Consider the following 26,254-nt stretch of genomic DNA (forward strand, 5'->3'; position numbering starts at 1 on the left):
ATGGCCTGAGTTACACACTTTCAAAAATGAATTTATAACCAAAAAAATCAAAAAGCGCCTCTTTTTTGGGGGGGTTGTATTACAGCTCAGACAACATATACTTGCATGTTTATCAGTGGTTTATGTAACTTCAAAAGGTTTCCTGTAAAATGACATCAACATTTTGTATTTAGACTTAGAAGCTTTTCAATTTGGGTAGGCCAAATCCAGGCGGAAATCCCCCAAAATATTAAGAGGTTAAGTGTCCAAATACATTTTTATGGCTGTTGCAGGAACACACATGGAGTTAGCACTGTTAGCACAGCATGGTGACAAGACTCAACAGACTTGTATGAGAATAGATTTAATATATACAGTATATACTGACTTTTTATTTTATTTTGAGAAAACAAAATGTATTTGTATTTTCAATATAATACAATATTATTCATTTCCATTTAAATCTAAGGACAATTTTAAACACGGAGCAAGGTGGAACATCTTATTGTTTACATGTTAACTTCAAAACTTAACACACAAAATAGTCTGTCACAGTGGTGATGGCACAGTGGAATTAATGTGAACATAGGTAAAACAATTATTCAGGCACAGATGTTGCATGTCCTACAAAAAAATAAATAAAACATTAAGAGCATGACAAATAGGTTAAACAATTTAAAGACTCTATATGATTTCTGAAACGTCAAACAGTGCACCTGGAAAACATCCTGATGCTCCATATAGAGTTTTGAACATAATACTGAACATAATTCTGCAAAAGCTTGACTGTTTGTTATAATAAAGCGTATCTTCGTATCTAAAATAACATACATAACATAATGCTGAGAGCAGAGAGTATATAAAAAAGCCAAATAAAATCAAACAATAAATCAATTAAAAGTATGACAACATTTGATGCAATGTTGGCCACTCAACCCAAAATGACAATTTGTTGGGTTTATACTGCCCACTTGTGGTCAATCTGGAGGGTTTGAAAAATGGTGAAGACCACTACCATGGACACTGCAAGTTGCACACACAGCTTCACTTTTCTGTTCGCTTCAAACCTGAGAACATCTTGGTGCACATATCTCTCTCTCTGTCTAAATAGTCCTTGTAGCAGCTGTAAAAGATCAGTAGATTTGTTTAGCTTTCACATTCACAAATGTATGACGACAAAAATAGCAGATAATTCAAACTTACAGAGCAAGCTTTTTCAGCAAGGTGTTGATGTCAGGGTCAAATGGCTTTTTCATCTGAGCAAGTGTAAGGTAATCTTGTGCTTTCTCATAGTCTTTCATCTCCAAACAGGCCTCATAAAAAAAATAGAAACAAAAGTTCTAAATATCAGATCAACAATACCATATGGCCTGAACACAAATAAGCAGCCACAACTATGAAAACCTGATTGGAAGATTCTTCCAGAAGCTGAAGTATTCACTACCAGTCAAAAGTTCAAATCATCATATAACTAATCAGCATATTACAATGATTTCTGAAGGACCGTATGACACTACTACAGTAATGACTGTTGAAAATTTTCACAGGAATAAATTACATTTAAAATGTTATTCAAATAGAAAAGTTCTTTTAAATGACAATATTTCCACAATATTACTGTTTTTACTGTAGCATTGTTCTTGACGCTTACTATATTATAATAAATGCAGCCTTGGTGAGGATTTCTCTTATGTGTATGAAATTATTTACTCGCTTGCTAAAATGATTGATCTTAGGGCATTTTCACACCTGGCTCATTTGGAGCACTTGTACCCTTTTGATTTTGGATCACTTGACATTGCGTCAGAAGCTGACGCTATTCATGCGAACCATGTGACGTCACTGTACTTTATCGCCGCCATTTTTGTGTCCGGTCACAGCTGCACGACCTGTTTCAGTCTCTGGGTACAGCAGCCGCAACTACCAGAGAAAGATCAACAAAACACTCCCAGAAGGTTCACAACAAGGTTACAATATGCCCGGGATATGTTGTGCAGTTAGCTTGTGATTGTTACAATTTTATTAGATCCCAAAGGAGTTATATCGGCGGAATAAATGGTTGGCTTCAACCAGAAGGGACCACTGGCAGCCAAACAGCAATGCACAACATTAATAACTACTGGGACTGTCATATACATAACATTATAATGAGGACTCTATTGTAATAAAACATTGTGAATTCTCTGGGTTTGGTTTTGTTGGTGTTTCAGCGTGCTGTTGTGTGAAGAGTGCATCGGCTTACACACATTCTGCACATTAGCGCATAACTTAGTTCAAGCTTCACTTATGCAGATATAAGTTGTAATATTAAGTTACGTAGTATAAATATCTGATTAATCTCATATAGATGCGTTTTGTTGAGGTAAATAATCCGCAGCGCTTGTACCTGATCATCTTTAGCTTCAGTGGAGCGCACACCTTCAAAAAAACAGCAACGCAAAACATTAATAACTATGATTGGGGCTGTCATATTCATAACATTATATTGGTATACAGTATTGTAATAAAACGTTGTGAATTATTCCGGCTCAGTTGCTGTGTTTCAGCGTGTTGTTATGGGAACGCTTTCCACAACAAGCTCTTCAGTTTACGAGTGTTTATTCTCTTCAGCTTCAGCGTGCGCAGCTCAAACAGCATGTTCAACCAGTAATATCAAAGATAGCATTTGTATTGTTCTAATATTATTTTCATCAACAACATGGTTTGATTAAAATCATTTCCTTATTGTCTGTGCGGCGATGGATTATGTACAAGATATATTATCGGGGGCTCTAATGTAGAAATGTCTGGAAAAACAAGTTGGCGTTGCAGATTTTAAGGGACAAAACCCAGTTGGATGTAATAAATAAGGATCACAACCAATAAATGTTTTTTTTCTCCAAATATTGATATTTCTCATCTAGAATGTGCTGTGTTCATTGCCATGTCAGACACAAAAATGGCGGCGAGCATGGCTGAAGTGACGTCTTCGGTTCCCATGAATGGGGTAATCTCCTTTCACAGAGCCATAATGAAGACTAACTAAATAATGCTGCCACACTTGCAAAAGCTAATGCTGTTCAAGTGCAACAGCAATTTCAAAAAACAGCATCATGAAGCTTCGAAGCGTTATGAATCAGTGAGTCGATTCAGTGGTTTGGATCACCAAAGTCACATTTCAGCAGTTTGACACGCGATCCGAATCGTGAATCGACACGCTGATTCATAACGCTTCGAAGCTTCATGATGCTGTTTTTTTAAATCGGTCATCACTATATAAGTTGTTATTTAGGTTTTTATTGCGCACAAAAACTATTCTCTTCGCTTCATAAAGTTATTGTAGAACCACTGTAGTGAGATGGACTTTGTAACGACGTCTTCAGTACCTTTTATGAGTCTTGAGAGTGCAAAGTGCATTGTGCCAATGGAGGCCTTTCTGTGCCATCGGATTTCAACTAAAATATCTTCATTTGTGTTCCGAAGATGAACGGAGGTCTTACGGGTGTCCAACGACATTAGGGGAAGTCATTAATGACAGAATTTTCCTTTTTGGGTGAACTAACCCTTTAAGAGATTGCACTTTTTGCATTGGAAGCACTCAAATGTCTGTTTTGTATAGCTACCTACATATTCCATATTCTGCAATACTGCATATTCCTTTTGTAAAGCTACAGAACTTGACTCAATTTTTGTAACTCAATTTGACTCAATGTTTTTTTCATTTGAGCCATGTGTTTATTAAGGTCTTCAATAAAACAAGATGAGAACTTAAATATTCCCAGCACTTTCTGTGATGTAGTGCTTTTTTTCTCTTTTTCATCAAACCGCAGTTTTGGCAAGTTCCCGCAATTTTATTGCATAAAATTGCATAAATATCCTGCATTTTCCATCGCATTTTTTAAGAAAACGTGCCGCATAATCAAGGATTTTTGCCCGCAACAATCACAAAAAAAAGCCGCATTTTTCTGGAAAGAACTGATTGTCACCCCCATAAATTTTATTAGTTGTAGCTGTGATGCTTACATCATGTCTGCCTATCATGTTTTTACCCTTATACGGTTTTTAATTGTAACAGTAGCAAACCCCCAAGAGTGGTGTTAATTTGCACTTTAATATTCAAAGTCTTACAGTACAGTTCGGACTGAGATATGTAAAAAAAAAAAAAAATGTTTTTAAAAGAAGTCTCTTATGCAGAATATGCTCACAATATTTTTCCCCAGGATTCTTTGATGAATAGAAGAAAAGCATGTATCTGAAATAGAAAGCTTTCAAAAGAATCCTAAACATTTTTTTTACACAACTGTTTTCAACATTGATAATAATCAGAAATGTTTCTTGAACAGCAAATCATCATATTCTGAAGGATCATGTGACACTGAAGACTGGAGTAATGATGCTGAAAATTCAGCTTTGATCACAGGAATACATTACAATTTACTTGATATTCTCATAGAAAACAGCAGCTATTGTAATAATATTTCACAATATAACTGTATTGTATTGATCAAATGAATTCAGCCTTGGTGAGCAGAAGAGACTTCTTTTAAAAACAAGAAATGTTGATGGATTTCTTTCACACGTTAAACAGCTTTTATTTAGGCGGAAACACGGAGGAAGACCTTAGTGCTTATTTCCACTCCCTAATATATGGTCAAAAGTAGGAAGTCACAAAGTCTAATGAAAAACAACTTTTCTTCAAATGGTGACTAAATTACCCAGAAACCATAGCCTAGAAATCTAGACGCACCCTAGCGGCAACAAATCTAATTTGCTGTGAGTGTAGTCTAGCAACTCTCGTTAGACCTGCGAGCTGGAAAAAACAAACTCTGTTCAGGCCAATCACATCGTGTATAGAGTCGGTGGGCGGGCTTAACATAATGACAGCACGTCACGGCAGAGTTGCGGCGGTTCCGCATGCTACCGCGTGCTACTTGTAAACAAAGAAGCTGGCGAATGGCGGTCTTTCGAAACGGCTTTGGCCGGGACTCTTTGAGAAAAGAACAAAGAACGGCACTGAAGTCATTCTTAAGAAAGGAAGATGTGTTCGGAGTTTTGCCGACCGGATACGCCGAAAGTTTAATCCATCAACTAGCTCCACTTCACTTTGCTCTGGTTGGTTGTAGCGCTATCCAATTGCGTGCAGAGGGAATTTGAAAGACAACCGTTTGTCCCGCCCCTCAGATTGAGCCCTGCCAATGGTGAGTTCCCAGACCCAACATCTTGATGTGGGTCTAGCTTGTCAGGCTACAGAAACCATGTAAAGAGCACTCCTTTAATAGTCACTGAAGCTGTCGGTCAGTTCAGTGTGATACGATAAAAGAACAATGGTAACCTATATTTAATAAGAGCAGAATATTTAAATTTTCCCTAAAATTTTTTGCACATTACTGTTGTTAATAAAAGTACATTTTAACTGCATATCAACTCATAAACCTTATGAGACTAGTTTATTCACATGCTGAAAGTTTTGGACCCCAGGTATGTGCTAACAAGCTGCAAATATTTTACAAAAACAAAATAAAGTTAACTTGTTTTGAGCAATTTCTTTGTCATCTGCAGATTGATTTTAAGTAGGAGAGTAAAAAAAATAGATTTAAATTGTAAATCGGATTTTTTTTAGGCCACATCGCCCAGCCCAAGGACATACAGTATCAGGGTTTTTTTTTTTGTAATAAATATTGTACCAAAATAATCGCATCAAATATATTATATATTGCATAAAAATAATTGATCAGAGATCACCTGAACGAAGTAGTCTCTGTTTCGGAGTGAAAATTAAACCAATTTGACTTTCAAGCAGATTCTGATCAAATTGACTCGATTGACAGCCCTAGATTTTACAGAGCAATATGCTTTTTACAAAAAAATTATGATCAGAGTTTCAACAAAGGATATAAAAATATCAAAATATTGCCCAACCTGGCCACAGCGGAAGAGAGCTTTAGTGTTCTGGGGGTTGATGTCCAGTGCTTTCTGCCCAAAGCAAAGGGCCTTTTGGGGTTTCTCCAGTTTGAGGTATGTGAGTGAGAGGTTGAGCAGGAAAAGCAACTTTATTTCCTCAAGACGCTGCTTCTCGTCATCATTCACTGGCTCACGATTCTGCAAAAGTGTCATGGCCTGTACCATAGGACAAAAGTATGTTACAATCTCTTTCACAGGTAGAATAAACTATACATTTTCAGAGCACATTTTCCTTCTATCCATTCATAAACTCTCATACTTGCAAAACAAATAAGACATTTAAAAGCAGAATACCTGCTTGTATCTCTCTCGAGCATCTTCATAGCGCTTCTTCTTGAAGCAGAGGTTGCCAAAGCTCCGCTGTGTTTCCAGCACATTCAGCAAGGTGGACAGAGGAACAGTGTTCTGCTCTTCCTGGGGTATGGTGAAAGCACAATCTTAGATCCCACAAACAAACTAAATGAGAAAGCTACAGTTGTGGTCAGAATTGACCGTTTGCAAAGAGCCGCCCCCTTTAGTTACTGTTGCTATGTCCGATAAGCCATGGTGTTCTCATACCACACACACGCACGTAGAGAAAATACAGCACGGAGCAAAGAGGATACTGACAATAAGCCGACAGACAGGACAGTGCAAGTTACTTTTGATATGAAACAAAGAAATGTAAACAACAAATACCGTTTTGTGGCTCTTTAATGTGTCATGGTCGCTGTAGCGCCTCAGTTAAAGCTGCTCGTGAACCAATCATCTCTTCCTTCTAGTAGTTCATTGATGAGTATCAAATTAACATGAATGAACACTAAAATAAATGTTGTTTAACCCCTTACCTGTCACCCCCCTTTTTGAGAATACACATGAAAATGCACTATCCAAACTTAAAGGGCTGTAATTCAAGAATGCTTTGGAATATAGACCTAAGTTTGGTCTTGTTTTAAAGCAGACACTCGGCAGAGTATTGCTGAAGTGAACACAATCAAAATATGAAAGTATGAAAAAGTTATGGAAATTTAAATTTACTGTAAATAAAAAATACTGTACTAAATATTTTTATTTTATATAAAATATATATTTTACTAAAAAGTTTTAATCTAAAATTACTATAAAATCAAAGCCATATGTCTAACCAAGTTGTGTTCCAAATTTGAAGTTGATATCACAAAAATTGAAGTTCCCATGAGATTTTGTTTAGGCGCTGTACCACAAATAGACACCGGGTGTCACACATATTCCATTGATTGTTTTTTTGATGCATTTTTCTGTAAATTTCTGTCCAAATATCCCTTCCGTCACCAAATATGGAACCCTGAGACTCAGACCTTTCCGACGATATGTGTTTTGTCAAGATTAGAAAAGATTTTTATTATAAAGTAGTTAAAATAAATGTTGTAATATAAAACATGATGACGCCCACTAGGGGAGGAGCCCACTAGAAGAATTTAAAGTCCTGTTTCCATGGTAACGCAATGTCCAATTTCAAAACGGTTTTCACAGGATGAATTTTGAGTTCGTAAGCTTTCGAATGATACCTAATTTATGATAATTACTCAAATATATGATACAAAAAAAAGCAGATCAAAAAAGAGTGCCAGGTGTCCCGCCAGCGGGACGGTGACAGGGAAGAGGTTAAACCGCAGAAAGATGTCAGTAAACACCGTTATTCAAGTTCAATATTCAAGTCCACCGATGTTAATCTACTAACTCTCCTGACTGCTTTGTCGGACAAACCGGCAGATTCGGCGATGTGATTGGTCAGATCGCCTGTCAATCAAACTTGCAGCGAAGGGTGAATTATTGGCATCCCTGGTAAATATGATCAAAGATGGATGTAAAAATAAATCAGCCTTGTTTATCGTTTTGATCTATCATTCAAAAATTTTGCAAAAACCTAAACTTTCATTGAAGTAAAAGATTGGAAAGTCGGGGGGAAATCCCATTATGAAATAAATGTTTTTCTCCAAAACATGTTGGCCACAATTATTGGCACCCCTAGATTTTTTTATGAGTAAAATATCTCTGAAGTATATTCACATTAATATTTAATTTTTTTAACACAACAGGGTGACTAGGAAAATGGAATGTCTTGTTCCACAGGAGTATAAATATGAGGAAACACAAAGGCCAAATTCCCTTAATCATTAAATCACAATGAGTAAAACCAAAGAATATAGTTCTGATGTGCAGCAAAAGATTGTTGAGCTTCACAAAATAGAAACTGGCTGTAGGAAAATAGCTAAAGCATTGAAAATCCCCATTTCCACCATCAGGGCAATAATTAAGAAGTTCCAATCAACTAAAGCTGTAACAAATCTGCCTGGAATAGGGCATGTATCGACCTAATGCACAGCGAGGAGGAGAGTTTGAGGTCAGAAAGACAATTTTTTTTAAAAAACAACCCCTACATCACCACATGTTGTTTGGGAGGGATTCAAGAAAATTCTTCCTCGCTCATTCAAAAACAAACTCAGACACGTCAGACACGACTGGAAATTCAAACAGGACCTGGTTCTATGTTCAGATGAAACTATAAAAATAGCTTTTTTGTCAGCAAACCCACCAGATGGGTTTGGTGCAAACAGGGATAAAAAGTACCCCATGTCCACAGTTAAGAATACCGCTGGATCTTTAATGTTGTGGGCCTATTTTTTTGCTGGAGGTCCTGGACATCTTGTTCAGATACATGGCATCATGGATTCTAGCAAATACCAACAGATAAAAAATCAAAACCTGACAGCCTCTGCAAGAAATCTTATAATGGGCCCTGGTTGAATCTTCCATCAGAACAATGATCCAAAACAAACATCAATATCAACACAAAAATGTGTCACTGAGCACAAAATGAAGCTTCTGCCATGACCATCCCAGTTCCCTGACCTGAACCCTATAATGAGTGGGGTGAACTGAAGAGAAGAAACACCAACATGGAGCTGGGAATCTGACGGATCTGAAAAGATTCTGTAATATGGAGGAATGGTCTCTGGTATCTTGTCAGGTGTTCTCCAAACTTTTCAGACATTATAGAACAAGACTCAGAGCTGTTATCTTGAGAAAATTAGGTTGAAAAAAGTATTTAATAAATGGGTGCCAATAATTATGGCCAACGTGTTTTGGAGAAAAGAATTTAGTTCATAATGTGATTTACACCCCACTTTCAATGAAAGGTTATATTTTCTTGAATTTAAAAAAAAAAAGATTAAAAGGATTAAAAAAATGCACATTTATTTTTACAGCCATATTTGATCATATTTACCAGGGGTGCCAATAATTCTGACCATAACTATTAATGCATTAAATCTTACCATAGTCAAATCCATGAAATCATCCACTTGTGCCGAGTCCAGGAAATCAAGGACGTGCACCTCATAGAGGACTGTGGCTAATGGAGGTATGTGTGGGGGGCACCCAAGGTCTCCATAGGCATATTTGGGCTTGAAGAGAAATCGGGAGAACTCGCCTTTCTTCATAGTACGAAGGCCAAGCTCTAGGCCATACAAAGTAACATCTACGGAGAAAGAGGTTTGAGTGTCTCGCACAGTACAAACAAGACAATATAAAGGAAAATCATAATGATTATCATTCCAATAGAAGAATTACATTTCCATCCTACCTCTACCAAGCTTCATCATTCGTGGATATTTGAGGTGGGTGGTGGTCTCAAATGGTGCGTCAGAGTACTCAATGAAACCAGAGAAATGAACTGTGGATTAAATGAGTTCATGTCGAAAAGCTAATGAGAAGGTAGCAAAAAAAAGAGAATGCATGACATAAAAGTTCAAACACTACCTACTTGTTTTTTTTTAAAGAAATTAATACTTTATTCAGCAAGGACGCATTAAATTGATCAAAAATGACAGTTAAGATATAATATCTACTACCTAAAATATTAAGCACCAAAACGGTATTCAACTTTAATCATAAGAAATGTTTTTTGAGCTCCAAATCAGCATATTAGAATGATTTCTGTATTTTTGATCAAATAAATGTAGCCTTAGTGAGCAGCATAAGAGACTTTTGTCATAAACACATTAAAGGGGCACTTCAGCGCTGGAAAGATGAATGTGTATTTAAACTGGGTCATTTATGTAGTGGAAATGGGAAATTATTTTGGAATTTGTTGCCTTCTAGACTGAGAAAAGACAGAAAATGTATTTTTGTCTCATGTGGATGAAAGACAACAACTCCCAGAATGCACTTGCTTCACTGCCCTACGAGGCCACTCCCTACACCGCCCCCACCGTCGTTTTGATCTTCATAATAATACAATAATTTCGTTCAGTTAGAGAATAAACACTACAATAAAAAATCTGAACGTACATTTTCAATAAAGTGTGAGTGAGCCGAATGAAAGTCACGGGACAAACGCAGCAGGAGTCAGATTTCAATCATCACAAGAGCGGAGTAAGAGCTGAGCAGAGCTGAGGTAAGCTGAGGTAAGCGTGGCATTCATTCTCAGTGCGTGTCCAGTCTGGCGCGTTTTCAGATCGCATATGAAAGCTAAACTTTCATAGGAATTCATTGAAAAGTTGAAACACTCACTTTGCTCCCCATCGCTCCGTTATGAATGCCCTATTCGAGCAACCGTGCCCATTTACATTCCCCTGTGGGCGGGTTGAAAACATGCAGAACTAGCTCCTTCTACTGGCTGTAGTTTTCAGCCTCCGGCCAAAAAAAATCCTCAGATGACGCAAAATGACGATATTTGCGTCATCTGAGGACTTTTTCCAGAAATAAAGTGCATAATTCTCTCGTCTCAGGGGAATAGGAGGGGGGGAAAGTACCATAATTTGAATATACTACAGGGTTTCTACTGATAAAAAGCTTAATGCTAAATCGCTGAAGTAACCCTTTAAACAATCTTACCGACCCCAAAGTTTTGAACAGTAGTGTGTGTTAAAAATCATTTATCTCGGCACTATTAAACTATCATAAGCGAGAAACTAGAACTATGACTCCATTAAAACCATGTTCAACTCAGCCATTTACTTGATACAGAGGCATGCATGGGCACGGGTGGACCTTCCCCTGCATGGACAACTTCTTTGAGAATTCCTCCATCCCCTAATATGTCTTGCATTTGCCATGCCAGACGCTGGAAAGGAGTCTAAAAAAGACCAAAAAATATATATATTAACATGTAATACATATAACAAAATGATTTACAATAATTTAATTAATTAGCTAATTTATCTGAGTTCAGCAACCATTTTCATTCATATTAGATAAGCTGTAATATTTTGCCAAATGAGACAAGATGAAACGGATGAAACTGCTAACAAAAATGTAACAGCATTTAATTTAACATGAACTCCCACTACCAATAAAACACCAATAAACTACAACAGTAACCTGGGTCTTGGACATGGCACCATGTTTTTTGGAACATGTTCCTTGGTATTATTTAAAATATCTTGGAGTAGCACATATATAAATAGCACGTAAATATGCTAATTTTTCACAGTTGTGTAATTAAAGCATGTGGAGGTTAAAAAGCTCTTGACTTTGTTTAACATTTGTATGCATTCTACAAAGTGTCATTTTAGCGTTTTAGAGAACGTAAGTTAATATAAATCTCATTTTAAGCACGCATAAGGAGAAGAGAGTTGCTAGCGTGTTTAGATGTAAATGTATGCATCATTGGAAAATTACCCGGCGTATTTACTGATGTGCAGTTAAGTTACCTCAATTCCAAACTGACGGCGCTCATCTGGGGCCATAAACTGTAATATTCTCGAGGTCCTGCCGTTTGTTGACATTGTGAATGTGTTTTAGAGCAACACAAACTTTTTGAAGCGGTAATTTTGCAGGTGAATTGGTCTCAATCTGACTGTCACTGCAGGTGTGCGAGACACTTGCGCCATCTAGCGTCCGTCATTTTCATATTTTGAACTATTGCTGTTGTTAAAGACGCAGGTGTTGTTAGGTCAAAGATGTACATCTATGCTATTTTATAAAAACTTATTAAAAGTTTTGCGCGTTGACTCAAGGACACGCCCACAACAGGGGAAGCTCATGAATATTTATGTTTTCGCTACTCATATCACAGGAGCTTTATCCATATTGTCAACTATATATATCAAATTGTCTCTAAACATTCATGTTGAACATTTTTCGACCCCCAAAAGTCAAATTTTGTGCAGAATCTTTTATTCTTTATAACCTCCAATAAACGTTGCCTGTAAGTGCTTAGAAGCTTCTCTACTGCAATCTTGGTCCACAGCCTACCTCGCTTGAAAAAGCGTTTTCACGTTACCACTGCTTTCTTCAAATTCCACCTAATATTTTCAATGAGATTTAGATATGATGACTGTACTGGCCACTCAAGAACATTATACGACTGATCCCTGAACCAAGTTTCAGTAGATTTGGATGTATAGCCTACTTTGGGATGGCTGTCCTTCAGGAAAGTAAATTGGTCAGCAAGCTTCAGTCTCTGCACCGAAAGCATCACCATCTTTGCCAAAATGGCTTGATACTTCAAATAATTCATGATGTCCTTGAACAGCAAAGCACCCCCATACCAAGACCATGGAGATGAAGTTTTTCTGCTCATAAGCTTTGCCTTTGTTGCACCCAACATGAAGTCCATGCGTGTCTAGTGTTTATCTTATACTCTGCATTACTGTTTTTTCCTCCTTTCATCAGGTCATCTTGCAAGTCTTTGCTGTAAATTGAGGGTTTTTCTCAGTTGCTCTGATCAAACATTTTATTCCCCTTAATGATATTGTGCTTTTTCTTCAAAACCATCAATGGTTTTCTGGTAGCTACAACAAATTATAAACTTATGAATGAGGCTGCCAGCTTTTAGGACTTTTAGTGTTTTGGAAATCTCCTTGTAGCCATAGACTTTCTAATGTCGCCTAATAAAACAATTTGTTCTGATTTCCGTGTTAAGTTTGCTACTTCACTTTAGCACATGCATGAGCTAAATGGATGTTTGTGTAACAGCACAAGCTAATCCAGTTTTGTAATAGAGTTTCCAAAGGCTTAATTGTGTTTTAACACAATTTTGTACCATACCATACAAATAAGCGACTTAAAAACAGCTGTGTTGAATAGTGGTTGAATGATTATGACATAGCTGTATTACAAAAAAATCCCGTAACTCAAAAGCATTACATTATATATTGACGTTATCACTTTTAATTTGTCACTAAACTGTTACAAATACAAAAACTCTATATCTTTAGAAAAGCCTACATTTGTAAATGATTACAGTCTCCGGGGGGTTGAATAATTTTGATTGCAAATATACACCGATCAGGCATAACATTATTCCTAATATTGTGTTGGTCCCCCTTTTGCTGCCAAAACAGCCCTGACCCATCGAGCCATGGACTCCACTAGACCCCTGAAGGTGTGCTGTGGTATCTGGCACCAAGATGTTAGCAGCAGATCCTTTAAGTCCTGTAAGTTGCGAGGTGGGGCCTCCGTGGATTGGACATGTTTGTTCAGCACATCCCACAGATGCTCGATTGGATTGAGATCTGGGGAATTTGGAGGCCAAGTCAACACCTCAAACTCGTTGCGCTCCTCAAACCATTCCTGAACCATTTTTGTTTTGTGGCAGGGTGCATTATCCCGCTGAAAGAGGCCACAGCCACCAGGGAATACCGTTTCCATGAAAGGGTGTACATGGCCAGCAACAATATTTAGGTAGGTGGTACTTGTCAAAGTAACATTCATATGGATGTCAGGACCCAAGGTTTTCCAGCAGAATATTACCCAAAGCATCACACTATCTCCTTATCTCCTCCGGCTTGCCTTCTTCCCATAGTGCATCCTGGTGCCATGCACGCACACGCACCCGGCCATCCATGTGATGTAAAAGAAAACAGGATTCATCAGACCAGGCCACCTTCTTCCATTGCTCCGTGGTCCAGATTTGATGCTCACGTGCCCACTGTTGCCCAGATAGCATGTTTACACAATAACAATTAAAAATCAGCCCAGTGGAATACAAAAAAAGGTGTGAATCACCCCTTACTGGTCTCCTTCTCTGTTTTGGTTTCTCAGAAAGGGGATAAAAATAGAGTTGAATGTTTGTATTGAGTATATTCCTCAACACAAAGTTAAAATCATTTCAGAGCAGGGCGATTCTAAGTAGATTTCATATTGCGTGGTTTTGTATTTATATTTTGACCAAAAGTTTATTCACATAAAATGCCAGCAGAACATGACAAATAATACTGTTAAAAATTAAAATAAATCAATTTAGCCTTTATCTGAAGACAATACTGTAACAAAAGCAAAAAGAAAAGAAAGTACTTCAAATGAATTGTAAGAATAATATTCAAATGTGTTGGTCAAATATTTCAATGTTGCATGATAGATGAAATACTGGTTGCTGAAATTCAATTTTCGTTAGTTATGGAGCAACTACAGGGCTGCCTGACTCATTCAAGTAATTTGAGTGAACTGATTTGTCAACACTTTGCTGTTAAAGAAACTCTTGTGAACATGAAGCACCGAAGCTGACTCAATGATAACAACAGATAATAGATTCCTGCATTTATTTTCACATTCATCAGAAATTACATTTGAACAAAACATGATTATGACAGCTTGAGGTGGTTTCCAACATAAAAAGTTGGTTGTGAACAAGAAACATTGTTGATGCTGATAAGTGGTTTTTATATACAATCTTTAGCCTCGAACAAAGCCTGTCTTTAAGATGATTCCTTTGTAATCACAGCAGAAAATAAATACAAAAAATTGTGTTTGTGCTCCTCAGTACAGAATAAAAAGGGTGTGTTGTGTGTTGTGTGCACTTGACCTCAGAAAATGCCCTTGCTTTCAATCACATCTCCTTGTGTTTACATACCAAACTATCAGCATAATTTTCATGGGGAATGTGTTTTTTATAGCCTTTCCTGCCAAGCCATGTTTATATGACAAAGTGAAACGAATGAGCTTAGAGAAAAAAAAAACTTACACACAACCTGATTTTTCCCCACAGAGTGTAAATCGTTGTCTTAATACAAACAATCTTAAAACTGGAGCCCCTAAAGGGACATGGTGATGGAAAAATATAAGATGCGCGGGGAAAGTTTTGCACTTTTGCAAAGCAAAACATTTTCGAGAAAATTATTTTACCTCTCATCATGTTTTTTCTCCCCATCACCATGTCCCTTTAGGGGCTCCCCTAACCTGCATAATTTTCTTTCTTTTGTGGTACACAAATGAAGACATTTTGAAATATGGTCCATTGTTGTTGTAAATAGGATCCTCTGACTTTTATTGTATTGACAAAAATGACAGAATTTCCATTTTTGAGCGAACTTCCCCTTTAAGTATGTTTAAAACAAGAAATTGTCCTTTCATGTTAGATCAGATGTAACTTTATAACATAAAACATAATAATATACTAAAACAAACAGATTTGTCCCACTGCAGTTGTTGCTATGGAATTTCTGTGGCATTGTACACTTCTGAGTGACTGTGCCCTTCTGTTTCTTTAGTGACAAGCATGGCAACCACAATCGTGAAAATAATAACAGCTGAAATCAGTACAGTGGCTACGAGTCCTTTATTAGCCCGCAGATACCCCATCTTCTGGTTCTCTTCCAGCTTTGCTGCAGATTCCTTAACATTTCTTTTCTGAAATTAAAATAAAAATAGAACTGGATATGAAGGTTCTATTAATCTTTAACATATAGTTTAAAAGTGTGTAAAGTTATTATTTAAGTTTCACAGAAAACTGATTCAAATTGTTTATATGTTCAGTATATACCAATATGTCTGTTTAGAGAGCATTTGAGACAAACCTTGAGCTCTTTTAGCAGGCTTAATAAAAAGACATCCATATGTAATTGTAATATTGTAATAAATATAAGAGGATTTATTAAAGGTGCTGTATGTAAGAATGACAGCTAGTGGTTGAAATGGGCATGCAGTCCAAATTCAAAATATTGTTTGCCCCCCCCTCCTCAGACTCGAGACACTCACGTGGGTTGCCAGTTTGAGGACACGCAACAGGAACGAGCGCAATTGACAATGGAAGGCGAGGAGACTTACACACTGTAAGTTGATGAGTTGATCTTTAACGCGTTTTAAAGATTTTTAGAATGCTTTTACGGTCGGGTAGAATCTGCGATCTCTGACCCAGTTTGTTTGCTGGCTTCCATGCAATATGCTGTGTTTTCTGCTAACTGGCAATCTGTGGTGTCGAAATACTAATGGGTAAACTGGCAACGTGCGGTATCCAACCCGATCTCATGGCAATTTGTACGTATTTTACAAGGTGGCTAATTCGCACGAATTTGTACGACCTCACTCGTTTTTGCTAAATTGTACATATTTGACGAGTTGGTATGATTTCGTCTGAATGACCTACCCCTAACCCCGCCCCTAAAACCTACCCGTCACTGCAGTATAGACAAATCGTACAAATTCATACGAGTGAGGTCATACGAATTTGTACGAATTAGCCACCTCGTACTAATACGTACAAGTTGGTCGTGAGATAGCGTTGAGATCGCACAGACCAAAACAAAAACAGACGTTCCGACACGGAACACACATTTCAAAGTAAAATAAATGGCTGTAGCATTGTATTTTCAGAGAAACGAGTATGTGAACTTAGCATGTTTCCTAAATATCTGCAAACATATTATGGCATTTGTATGCGTTAGTACAGTCAAAAACTTACATACAGCACCTTTATTCAGATATGACATAAATCTTGGTTTGCTATACACTTAGGAGACTCACGGTACACTGAGGCTTTTCAGCTTTTTTACTGACATCCTTTTGTTCTACTGCTCCATTTGCATTTTTCAGCATAGTGACTTTCACCTCCTCTGTCTCACTCTTAGCAGTCTCAATTTTATCCTAAAACAAATGCAAGTATTGACAATATTTAGGATGACACGATTCACTAGTGAATACAACATTGTGCATGAAAGTACTCTGCTTCTCAGGTGCTTTAAATACATAAAAACATTTTTGAAACTAGTTAACATGAATATATATGAATGTGGGTCAAAGACGAGACGTCACAATTTTGGTGTTTATATACATAAAAAACATGTTAAATGCAAGTAAACTGTCTACTTTACTATTTCAAATAACTTTTGTCAAAATAAAATGTCAACATTTAGGGGAAATAATGTTCCAAAGTGTAAAATTGCCATTCAGCGTAATGGTCCGGACTTTGATATTGCCATTACATCTTTAAATAAATGTATAAAATAACAAGTAAAAAAATATATTTGTTTTCTTGGCATTTTCAAATATGTGTTGGCTGTGCTATATTAAAAGGACTATGTCTTACTTATTTTTTTAAGTATTTAAATAACCAGGGGACTTTTGTCCCGAAAATCCAGTTTGTAAGAGATCATTCAGTGTAACAGGATCAAGAAGCCATTCTGAAATCATATAAAAAACAGATAGTCATTCGACAGTCTGTGACATCATCAAAAGGCCCCCTGAAGACCATGTGGTGCAGCAGAAAAGTGAATTCATTGCTCTTAAATATTTGATAATTCCACATTTTCATGGTGTGGTATCCTAAGTTACAAAACCGCACGTCATTCAATGAAATGCCAAAAAAACATTTATATTGTTAGAATTTTTTTTTAAATAAGTAGATGTTGTGAATAATTGTGATTAACTTTACTGGTCAAGCTCACTTTTTGATATAGATGGCCAGCTTATGGCCTGCAATATAAGCTGAAGTAGAAGTTTCGTCATTCAGGGTAATGCTTTTTTCATTCAGTGTAACAGATATATTTATGTAAAAAAATGTAATAGTATACTTATTCTAATCTGTAATCATTAAAATATATAAAATAATGTGATCATACAAAATTGTATTATATTTTAAATGATTTTCACTTCCTTACAAAAACTTCTTGCTGGCAAATGGGTAAACCTAATAGTGGTTTGAAGGATAGTGGCAAAGTATAAAGATTTAAAAATTTCAATTAATTAGTATTTGTGGGCTGGACTTAAATAGAGTCTTTTAATATGCCATCAAATGATTCCTGTTTTAAATATGCCTAATAAGATTTTCTGATACATAAATATTGTTACACTGAATGACATTTTAGTTGGTGTCTTCTGTAAATCATGATAAAACATGTGTGATAGTCATTATTTTTTGCTAAGAAAATATAAAATTAAACAGACACATTCTAATGTACAGGAAAAAACTAAATTTAAAGCTGTATTACACTCTTTTTTTTTGATGCTTGAAAACCCCTGTTTCGTCTTTGACCCATGTATATATATATATATATATATATATATATATATATATATATATATATATATATATATATATATATATATATATATATATATATATATATATATATATATATATATATAGGAATATGGGAATAGTTTGGGATTAGCAGTAACCACAGGTGTAATTAATTACATACACACATTATAAGCATGATCCACTAAAATCTGACACCCACAGTCTCTCTTTTTGTCCTCAATCTATTGCAATGACATTCATACATTCTAAGTGTGGCTTGAATGTCATTTTATGGCCACTGTATTTCCATAAATTGTGCTTAAATTTTGCTGTCTTAGGGTGTATACAATAATCTGTCCTGTCAGCTGATAATTGAATGACTTTACTGCATTACGGTCTCCGATAAGCTACTGTTTGGCCTACATTTGATCAAAAGGGAAAACACAGCCAATGATTGAAGATAAAGATAAAGTGCATTATACATATTCTGTTGCATAACATGACATAGTAACCTTTTAAAAAATTCTACTGTTTACTGGAATGTTAGACAAATAGGTTATATGCTACCTAACTGTACACTGAATATTGTTGTTCTTATGTTTGCATGCATAAACTCACCATACTGCAGCAATATCGTGCTGGAGCCTGTATTTGTGTGTGATCCCGAAGATGCAGAAAGAGTGAATGAAAACACAGGTGAAGTAAGAGCAAAGTCCGTAAATGGCACGTCAAGAAGGTGTGTAGCTCAAGGCCCCTCCTCGCTCCACTTTAGAAGCACTTCCCCCTTTATTTGCTTTAGTGTTTCCACTTCAACTAATCATTGGATGATTCACTGAAACAGACTTGCCTTAAATAATACGGTCATTCTTAGGAAACAGTGCCATTTGCTATTTATTTATTTAGCATTTCTTTTGAAAAGGTCCCTGTCGAAATTTCAAGAAGTCAAACGTTCTCATCTCAGGCCCCAACAGATCTTGTCAAGTAGCTAACATAGTTATAGCTACATTAGTCTATTTCAACTTTGACATAGTAGTAGGTTGTGGCCTTTACTGTAGGGGTGACCGAGCTAGCTGTCCCAGTGAAAACTATTATTTTTGAGGTTGAAGATCAGTGGGAATAATAATGGTCTTGACTTGAAAATACCATTGCACTCCAACACATCATTCACAGAAAATGTTTGTACGTACCAAGAAAAAAATCTGCGATTTTCCTTCCATAACCATAATATTTAGTATTAACATAAGTATAAACATAAAACATGCTGAAAAGTCCGAGAGACACTTGCCTCAGGTTGTGGACAAAAAGACTTCGATGAAGTCAATGGCCAAAAAATCTCATCAGAAAGATCAAACTATTATTTTTGAAAGGGGGGAAATGTCACAGAGTTAAACAGATAGCGAAGAACAAATACAAAATCAGATTTTTCCTTTCTTCGCTAATTGCTATTGGGTCAAATGTGAAAAAATTATTTTTAACACCAGAAATGTGAAAAGGGTCAATAATAGGCTGTGTCATGATGTCTTGGAATATTGACATTGATTATACATGACCTTATAAAAAAAACATTTAAGCACTTAAATTGTTAGAAGACATCACTCTATACATAAATAGCTGCAATACAATATTATTTCTTAATTAAAAAAAGTTGAGTTTCTCCCAAATGTGTATCCTAAAAGAAAAAAAAAAACAGTAGCATATTATATGGTTTTCATAACACGTTTCAAGGTTACGTCTCAGGTTACGCATGTATTGCTTAAGTTGCAAAAAAAAAAAGACTTGCGACTTGGCTTGGACTCGTGAACAAGTGACTCAAGACTGGACTGACGACTTTGTCATCAGGTTCAAGTCATTTTGGTATGGCATTGCCGATGGTTTGGCATGGTTCTCACTATACCCCACATGACAGCATGAAATAACATTTTACTTTGCATTCTTAAAAACCCAGATGATGCACTTAATTAACTGAAAAAACAAAGTGTGGAATGTTAGACACTTCATGCACTCAACCGGTCCAGCTTTAATTAGCGGAGGAGGCGGGACTATCAGACTCCAATGATGAATGACAAAAATAACCTGTTTATGCATATACACCGATCAGGCATAACATTATAAGAGGTGAAGTGAATAAAACTGATTATCTTATCATCACATCACCTGTTAGTCAGTGGGTGGGATATATTAGGCAGCAAGTGAACATGTTGTCCTCAAAGTTGATGTGTTAGAATCAGGAAAATTTGTAAGGATTTGAGCGAGTTTGACAAGGGCCAAATTGTGATGTCAGAGCATCTCCAAAACTGCAGCTCTTGTGTGGTGTTGCTGGTCTGCAGTGGTCAGTATCTATCAAAAGTGGTCCAAAGGAACAGTCGACAGGGTCATGGTTGGCCAAGGTTCATTGATGCACATGGGGAATGAAGGCTGGCCCGTGTGGCCCAATCAAACAGACGAGCTACTGTGGCTCAAACTGCTCAAGAAGTTAACGCTGGTTCTGATAGAAAGGTGTAAGAATACACAGTGCATCGCAGTTTTTTGCGTATGGGGCAGCATAACCGCAGTACAGTCAGGGTGCCCATGCTGACCCCTGTCCACTGACGAAAGCGTCAACAGTGGGCACGTGAGCATCAGAACTGGACCACGGAGCAATGGAAGACGGTGGCCTGGTCTGATGAATCCTGTTTTCTTTTACATCACGTGGATGGCTGGGTGCGCGTGCGTCGCTTACCTGGGGAACACATGGCAGCAGGATGCACTATGGGAAGAAGGCAAGCCGGCGGAGGCTGTGTGATGCTTTGGGCAATATTCTGCTGGGAAACCTTGGGTTCTCTCCTCCATGTGGATGTTACTTTGACACGTACCACCTACCTAAATATTGTTGCAGGCTTTCATGGAAACGGTATTTCCTGGTGACTGTGGCCTCTTTCAGCTGGATAATGCGACCTGCCACAAAGCAAAAATGATTCAGGAATGTTGGAGGAGCACAACCAGTTTGCAGTGTTGACTTGGCCTCCAAATTCCCCAGATCTCAATCCAATCGAGCATCTGTGGGATGTGATGAATAAACAAGTCCGATCCACGGAGGCCCTACCTCACAACTTACTGGACTTAAAGGATCTGCTGCTAACATCTTGGTGCCAGATACCACAGCACACCTTCAGGGGTCTAGTGGAGTCCATGCCTTGACGGGTCAGGGCTGTTTTGGCAGCAAAAGCGGGACCAACACAATAATAGGAAGGTTGTCATAATGTTATGCCTAATCAGTGTATGTATACTGAATATATATATATATATATATATATATATATATATATATATATATATATATATATATATACATATATATATATATATATATACATATACATATATATATATATACATATATATATATATATATATACATATATATATATATATATATATATATATATATATATATACATACATATATATATATATACATATATATATATATACATATATATATATATACATATATATATATATACAGTGAGGAAAATAAGTATTTGAACACCCTGCTATTTTGCAAGTTCTCCCACTTGGAAATCATGGAGGGGTCTGAAATTGTCATCGTAGGTGCATGTCCACTGTGAGAGACATAATCTAAAAAAAAAAATCCAGAAATCACAATGTATGATTTTTTAACTATTTATTTGTATGATACAGCTGCAAATAAGTATTTGAACACCTGTCTATCAGCTAGAATTCTGACCCTCAAAGACCTGTTAGTCTGCCTTTAAAATGTCCACCTCCACTCCATTTATTATCCTAAATTAGATGCGCCTGTTTGAGGTCGTTAGCTGCATAAAGACACCTGTCCACCCCATACAATCAGTAAGAATCCAACTACTAACATGGCCAAGACCAAAGAGCTGTCCAAAGACACTAGAGACAAAATTGTACACATCCACAAGGCTGGAAAGGGCTACGGGGAAATTGCCAAGCAGCTTGTTGAAAAAAACTTCCGGAAAAATCGGCAGAAAAATACAAAGAAAACCGGTTCCGATTTTTGGCCGGTCAACCGGTGCATCCCTACTAAACATGATTGTCAATCTCCCTCGGACTGGGGGTCCATGCAAGATCTCACCTCGTGGGGTCTCAATGATCCTAAGAAAGGTGAGAAATCAGCCCGGAACTACACGGGAGGAGCTGAAAAGATCTGGGACCACCGTTTCCAAGGTTACTGCTGGTAATACCCTAAGACGTCATGGTTTGAAATCATGCATGGCACGGAAGGTTCCCCTGCTTAAACCAGCACATGTCCAGGCCCGTCTTAAGTTTTCCAATGACCATTTGGATGATCCAGAGGAGTCATGGGAGAAAGTCATGTGGTCAGATGAGACCAAAATAGAACTTTTTGGTCATAATTCCACTAAACGTGTTTGGAGGAAGAAGAATGATGAGTACCATCCCAAGAACACCATCCCTACTGTGAAGCATGGGGGTGGTAGCATCATGCTTTGGGGGTGTTTTTCTGCACATGGGACAGGGCGACTGCACTGTATTAAGGAGAGGATGACCGGGGCCATGTATTGTGAGATTTTGGGGAACAACCTCCTTCCCTCGGTTAGAGCATTGAAGATGGGTGTAGGCTGGGTCTTCCAACATGACAATGACCCGAAGCACACAGCCAGGATAACCAAGGAGTGGCTCTGTAAGAAGCATATCAAGGTTCTGGCGTGGCCTAGCCAGTCTCCAGACCTAAACCCAATAGAGAATCTTTGGAGGGAGCTCAAACTCCGTGTTTCTCAGCGACAGGCCAGAAACCTGACTGATCTAGAGAAGATCTGTGTGGAGGAATGGGCCAAAATCCCTCCTGCAGTGTGTGCAAACCTGGTGAAAAACTACAGGAAACGTTTGACCTCTGTAATTGCAAACAAAGGCTACTGTACCAAATATTAACATTGATTTTCTCAGGTGTTCAAATACTTATTTGCAGCTGTATCATACAAATAAATAGTTAAAAAATCATACATTGTGATTTCTGGATTTTTTTTTTTAGATTATGTCTCTCACAGTGGACATGCACCTACGATGACAATTTCAGACCCCTCCATGATTTCTAAATGGGAGAACTTGCAAAATAGCAGGGTGTTCAAATCTTTTTTTTTGTATATATATATATACACACACTCTCTCTCTCCTGGGTAAAAAAGAAAAGAAAAAGACCAAACCCAAAAGGCCTAAACACTAAGGACCAGATTTACTCACTCTCTCACTCTCTCTCTCTCTCTCTCTCTCTCTCTCTCATGCAAAGCGCATGAATAAACAGCAGAGGGCACCATCTAATCTATAAAAGTATGTTACTTTAACATATGCTATATTGCCAAAAGTATTGGGACACTCCTCAAAATAATTGAATTCAGGTGTTCCAACCACTTCCATGACCAAAGGTGTATAAAATCAAGCACCTAGACTGCTTCTACAAACATTTTTGAAATAATGGGTTGCTCTCAGGAGCTCAATGCATTCATGCGTGGTACCGTGATAGGTTGCCACCTGTGCAATACGTCCATTCATGAAATTTCCTCAGTTCTAAAATTTCCACTGTCAACTGTTAGTGGTATTATAACAAAGTGGAAGCAATCAGAAACAACAGGAACTCAGCCCCGAAGTGGTAGGCCATGTAAAATCACAGAGCGGGTTCAGCGCATTCTGAGGCACACAGTAAACAGAAGTCGGCAACTTTCTGCAGAGTCAATAGCTACAGACCTACAAACTTCGTATGGCCTTCAGATTAGCTCAAGAAAAGTGCGTAGAGAGCTTCATGGAATGGGTTTCCATGGCAGTGCAGCTGCATCCAAGCCTTACATCACCATGTGAAATGCAAAGTGTCGGATGCAGTGTTGTAAAGCACGACCATCACTGGACTCTAGAGCAGTGGAGATATGTTCTCTGGAGTGACGAATCACACTTCTCTGTCCAATGAGTCTGGGTTTGGCGGTTGCCAGGAGAACGGTACTTGCCTGACTGCATTGTGCCAAGTGTAAAGTTTGGTGGAGGGGGGATTATGGTGTGGGTTGTTTTTCAGGGGTTGGGTTTGCCCTCTTAGTTCCAGTGAAAGAAACTCTTAATGCTTCCGCATACCAAGATATTTTGGACAATTTCATGCTCCCATCTTTGTGGGAACAGTTTGCGGATGGCCCCTTCCTGTTCCAACATGACTGCAGACCAGATAGAAAACCTTTGGGATGAATTAGAGCGGGGACTGCGAGCCAGGCCTTCTCGTCCAACATCAGTGCCTGACCTCACAAATGCACTTCGAGAAGAATGGTCAAAAATTCCCATAAACACACTCCTAAACCAGAAGAGTTGAAGCTGTTATAGCTGCAACGGGTGGGCCAACTCCATGTTAAACCCTATGGATTAAAAATGGGATGTCATTAAAGTTAATGTGCATGTAAAGGCAGGCGACCCAAACTTTTGGCAATAGTGTATTTCCAATTTATAATTCTGATAAAATTTCTCTCTCATTCATTTATCCGATCATTTACTAAAATTTACATTTACATTTACATTTGGTCAAAAATTTAAATTTGGTTTATGCAAAATTCTGTAAATGACAGTACCAGATTTGTAAGTGAACTGTTATATATTTTCAAAGTGGACTAAAAGGATATTTTTAGCTAAAGCACATTAAAATGTTACTTAAATAGATTTAAATGGTTAAAAACATCTTTATAAATCACGATTTCTTTTAGATCAGATGGATGGTTTTGCTGCATGTCTCAGCCTTGCCTGTTTTTCTTTGAGGCATTTATTTAAATTTGTATTTATTTTTATTACCTTGTAATGTCACTTCACAAAACGAGAAGAAAAGATCAGCCTGAACGGCAACACTTTTGAGTCCAAGGTGTTGCCTAGGTCTCCAAACTCCCCAGATCTCAATCCGATTGAGCTTATATGGGATGTGCTGTTACAACAAATGCTTTAATTGTCAGTGAAAGGTGCTGGAAACGTTCCTCAGATATTTAGGTTCATATTGACATGATAGCATCACGCATTTGCTGCAGATTTGTCAGCTGCACATCCATCATGTGAATCACTCCACCACATGCCAAAGGTGCTCTATTAGATTGAGATCTGGTGACTGTGGAGGCCATTTGAGTATAGTGAATTGATCATTTTCAAGATCATTTTGAGATGATTTGAGATTTGCGAGAGCAGTACACTGTGGTCATAAAGAGATGGACAAGGTCAGCAATAATACTCAGGTAGCCTACTACGACACTACCCTCACATTTCAAGAGCAAAGTGTATCTTTGAATGACTATAGGAGGCATTGCAGAATAGCACTTTTATGGTGTCTGAAATATAATTTATTTTGCATTTTTTAAGTGGTTTTAATGGTCACCTAAATGATATATTAGGCATGACATAACTGCTGTAAACAGTTTGATACTGGCAGATACTGAACATTCTTCTCAGTGAAGTGTTTCTCAAATTAAGGTACATTTTATTTCACAAAACAAAACCCCTGTGAAAGATAAGGAAACGTGCAGAATGGGTCATAATTCAACAGAAAGTTGCAGTTTGAACTAACAAGTCGATAGCTATATTTCAGTTTCCATTTCACAAGGTTATCAGACAATCTGTCTATGAAACAAAAGTTTTTAGAAAGTCTTTCCATCTTGATAAATATCAATTTGTGAATTTCCCATTGAAAAAAAAAAGTTATTAAATTGTTGTAGCCTAAAATGTGATTAGGGCCTTATTCAAACAGCTGCACTAATGTTATTTGTATGATACTCTGCCCGTGCCAAAAAAAACAAAAAACGTACAAAATTGCAAATGCTTATAAGTCTATGCCTGTATTATTATTGCATGTTATATATTTGGCAACAGCTCTTGTAACCCTAATTGATGGAGTGTGTTGTAGTGTAATAACATTTCCATCAAGATGTACATCAATTTTTGGCAATGCAAGAGTCGAGCACTCTGTAAAGTCTACTCTGGAATATGGCCATGATGTCTCTTTCCTACAAGAAATTAAAAGATACACACTCCATCAATTAGGGTTAGAAGAACTGTTGCCCAACATAAAACATGCTAGAAACATAATCACTGCAATAATGATCCAATCATAGAACTTTTTCTTTTTCGGCCCGGGCAGATGTA

The 26,254-nt window shown here is 37.3% G+C and overlaps 1 protein-coding gene across 1 annotated transcript; it reads right to left on the bottom strand.

Annotated features, from left to right (window-relative positions):
• Positions 1-1,023: 1,023 nt before the first annotated feature.
• fkbp6 (FKBP prolyl isomerase 6) lies at positions 1,024-11,669 on the bottom strand (the record flags this gene model as incomplete). Its single annotated transcript, XM_079814420.1, has 8 exons — positions 1,024-1,102; positions 1,183-1,292; positions 5,878-6,075; positions 6,214-6,333; positions 9,216-9,418; positions 9,524-9,613; positions 10,900-11,017; positions 11,595-11,669. 8 exons carry the CDS (start codon positions 11,667-11,669, stop codon positions 1,024-1,026), a joined length of 993 nt encoding a protein of 330 aa, XP_079670546.1.
• Between the last annotated feature and the right edge of the window lie 14,585 nt (positions 11,670-26,254).

The sequence above is a fragment of the Gobio gobio genome, assembly GCF_949357685.1.
Source record: "Gobio gobio genome assembly, chromosome: 4".
In the NCBI taxonomy this organism is placed as follows: domain Eukaryota; kingdom Metazoa; phylum Chordata; class Actinopteri; order Cypriniformes; family Gobionidae; genus Gobio; species Gobio gobio.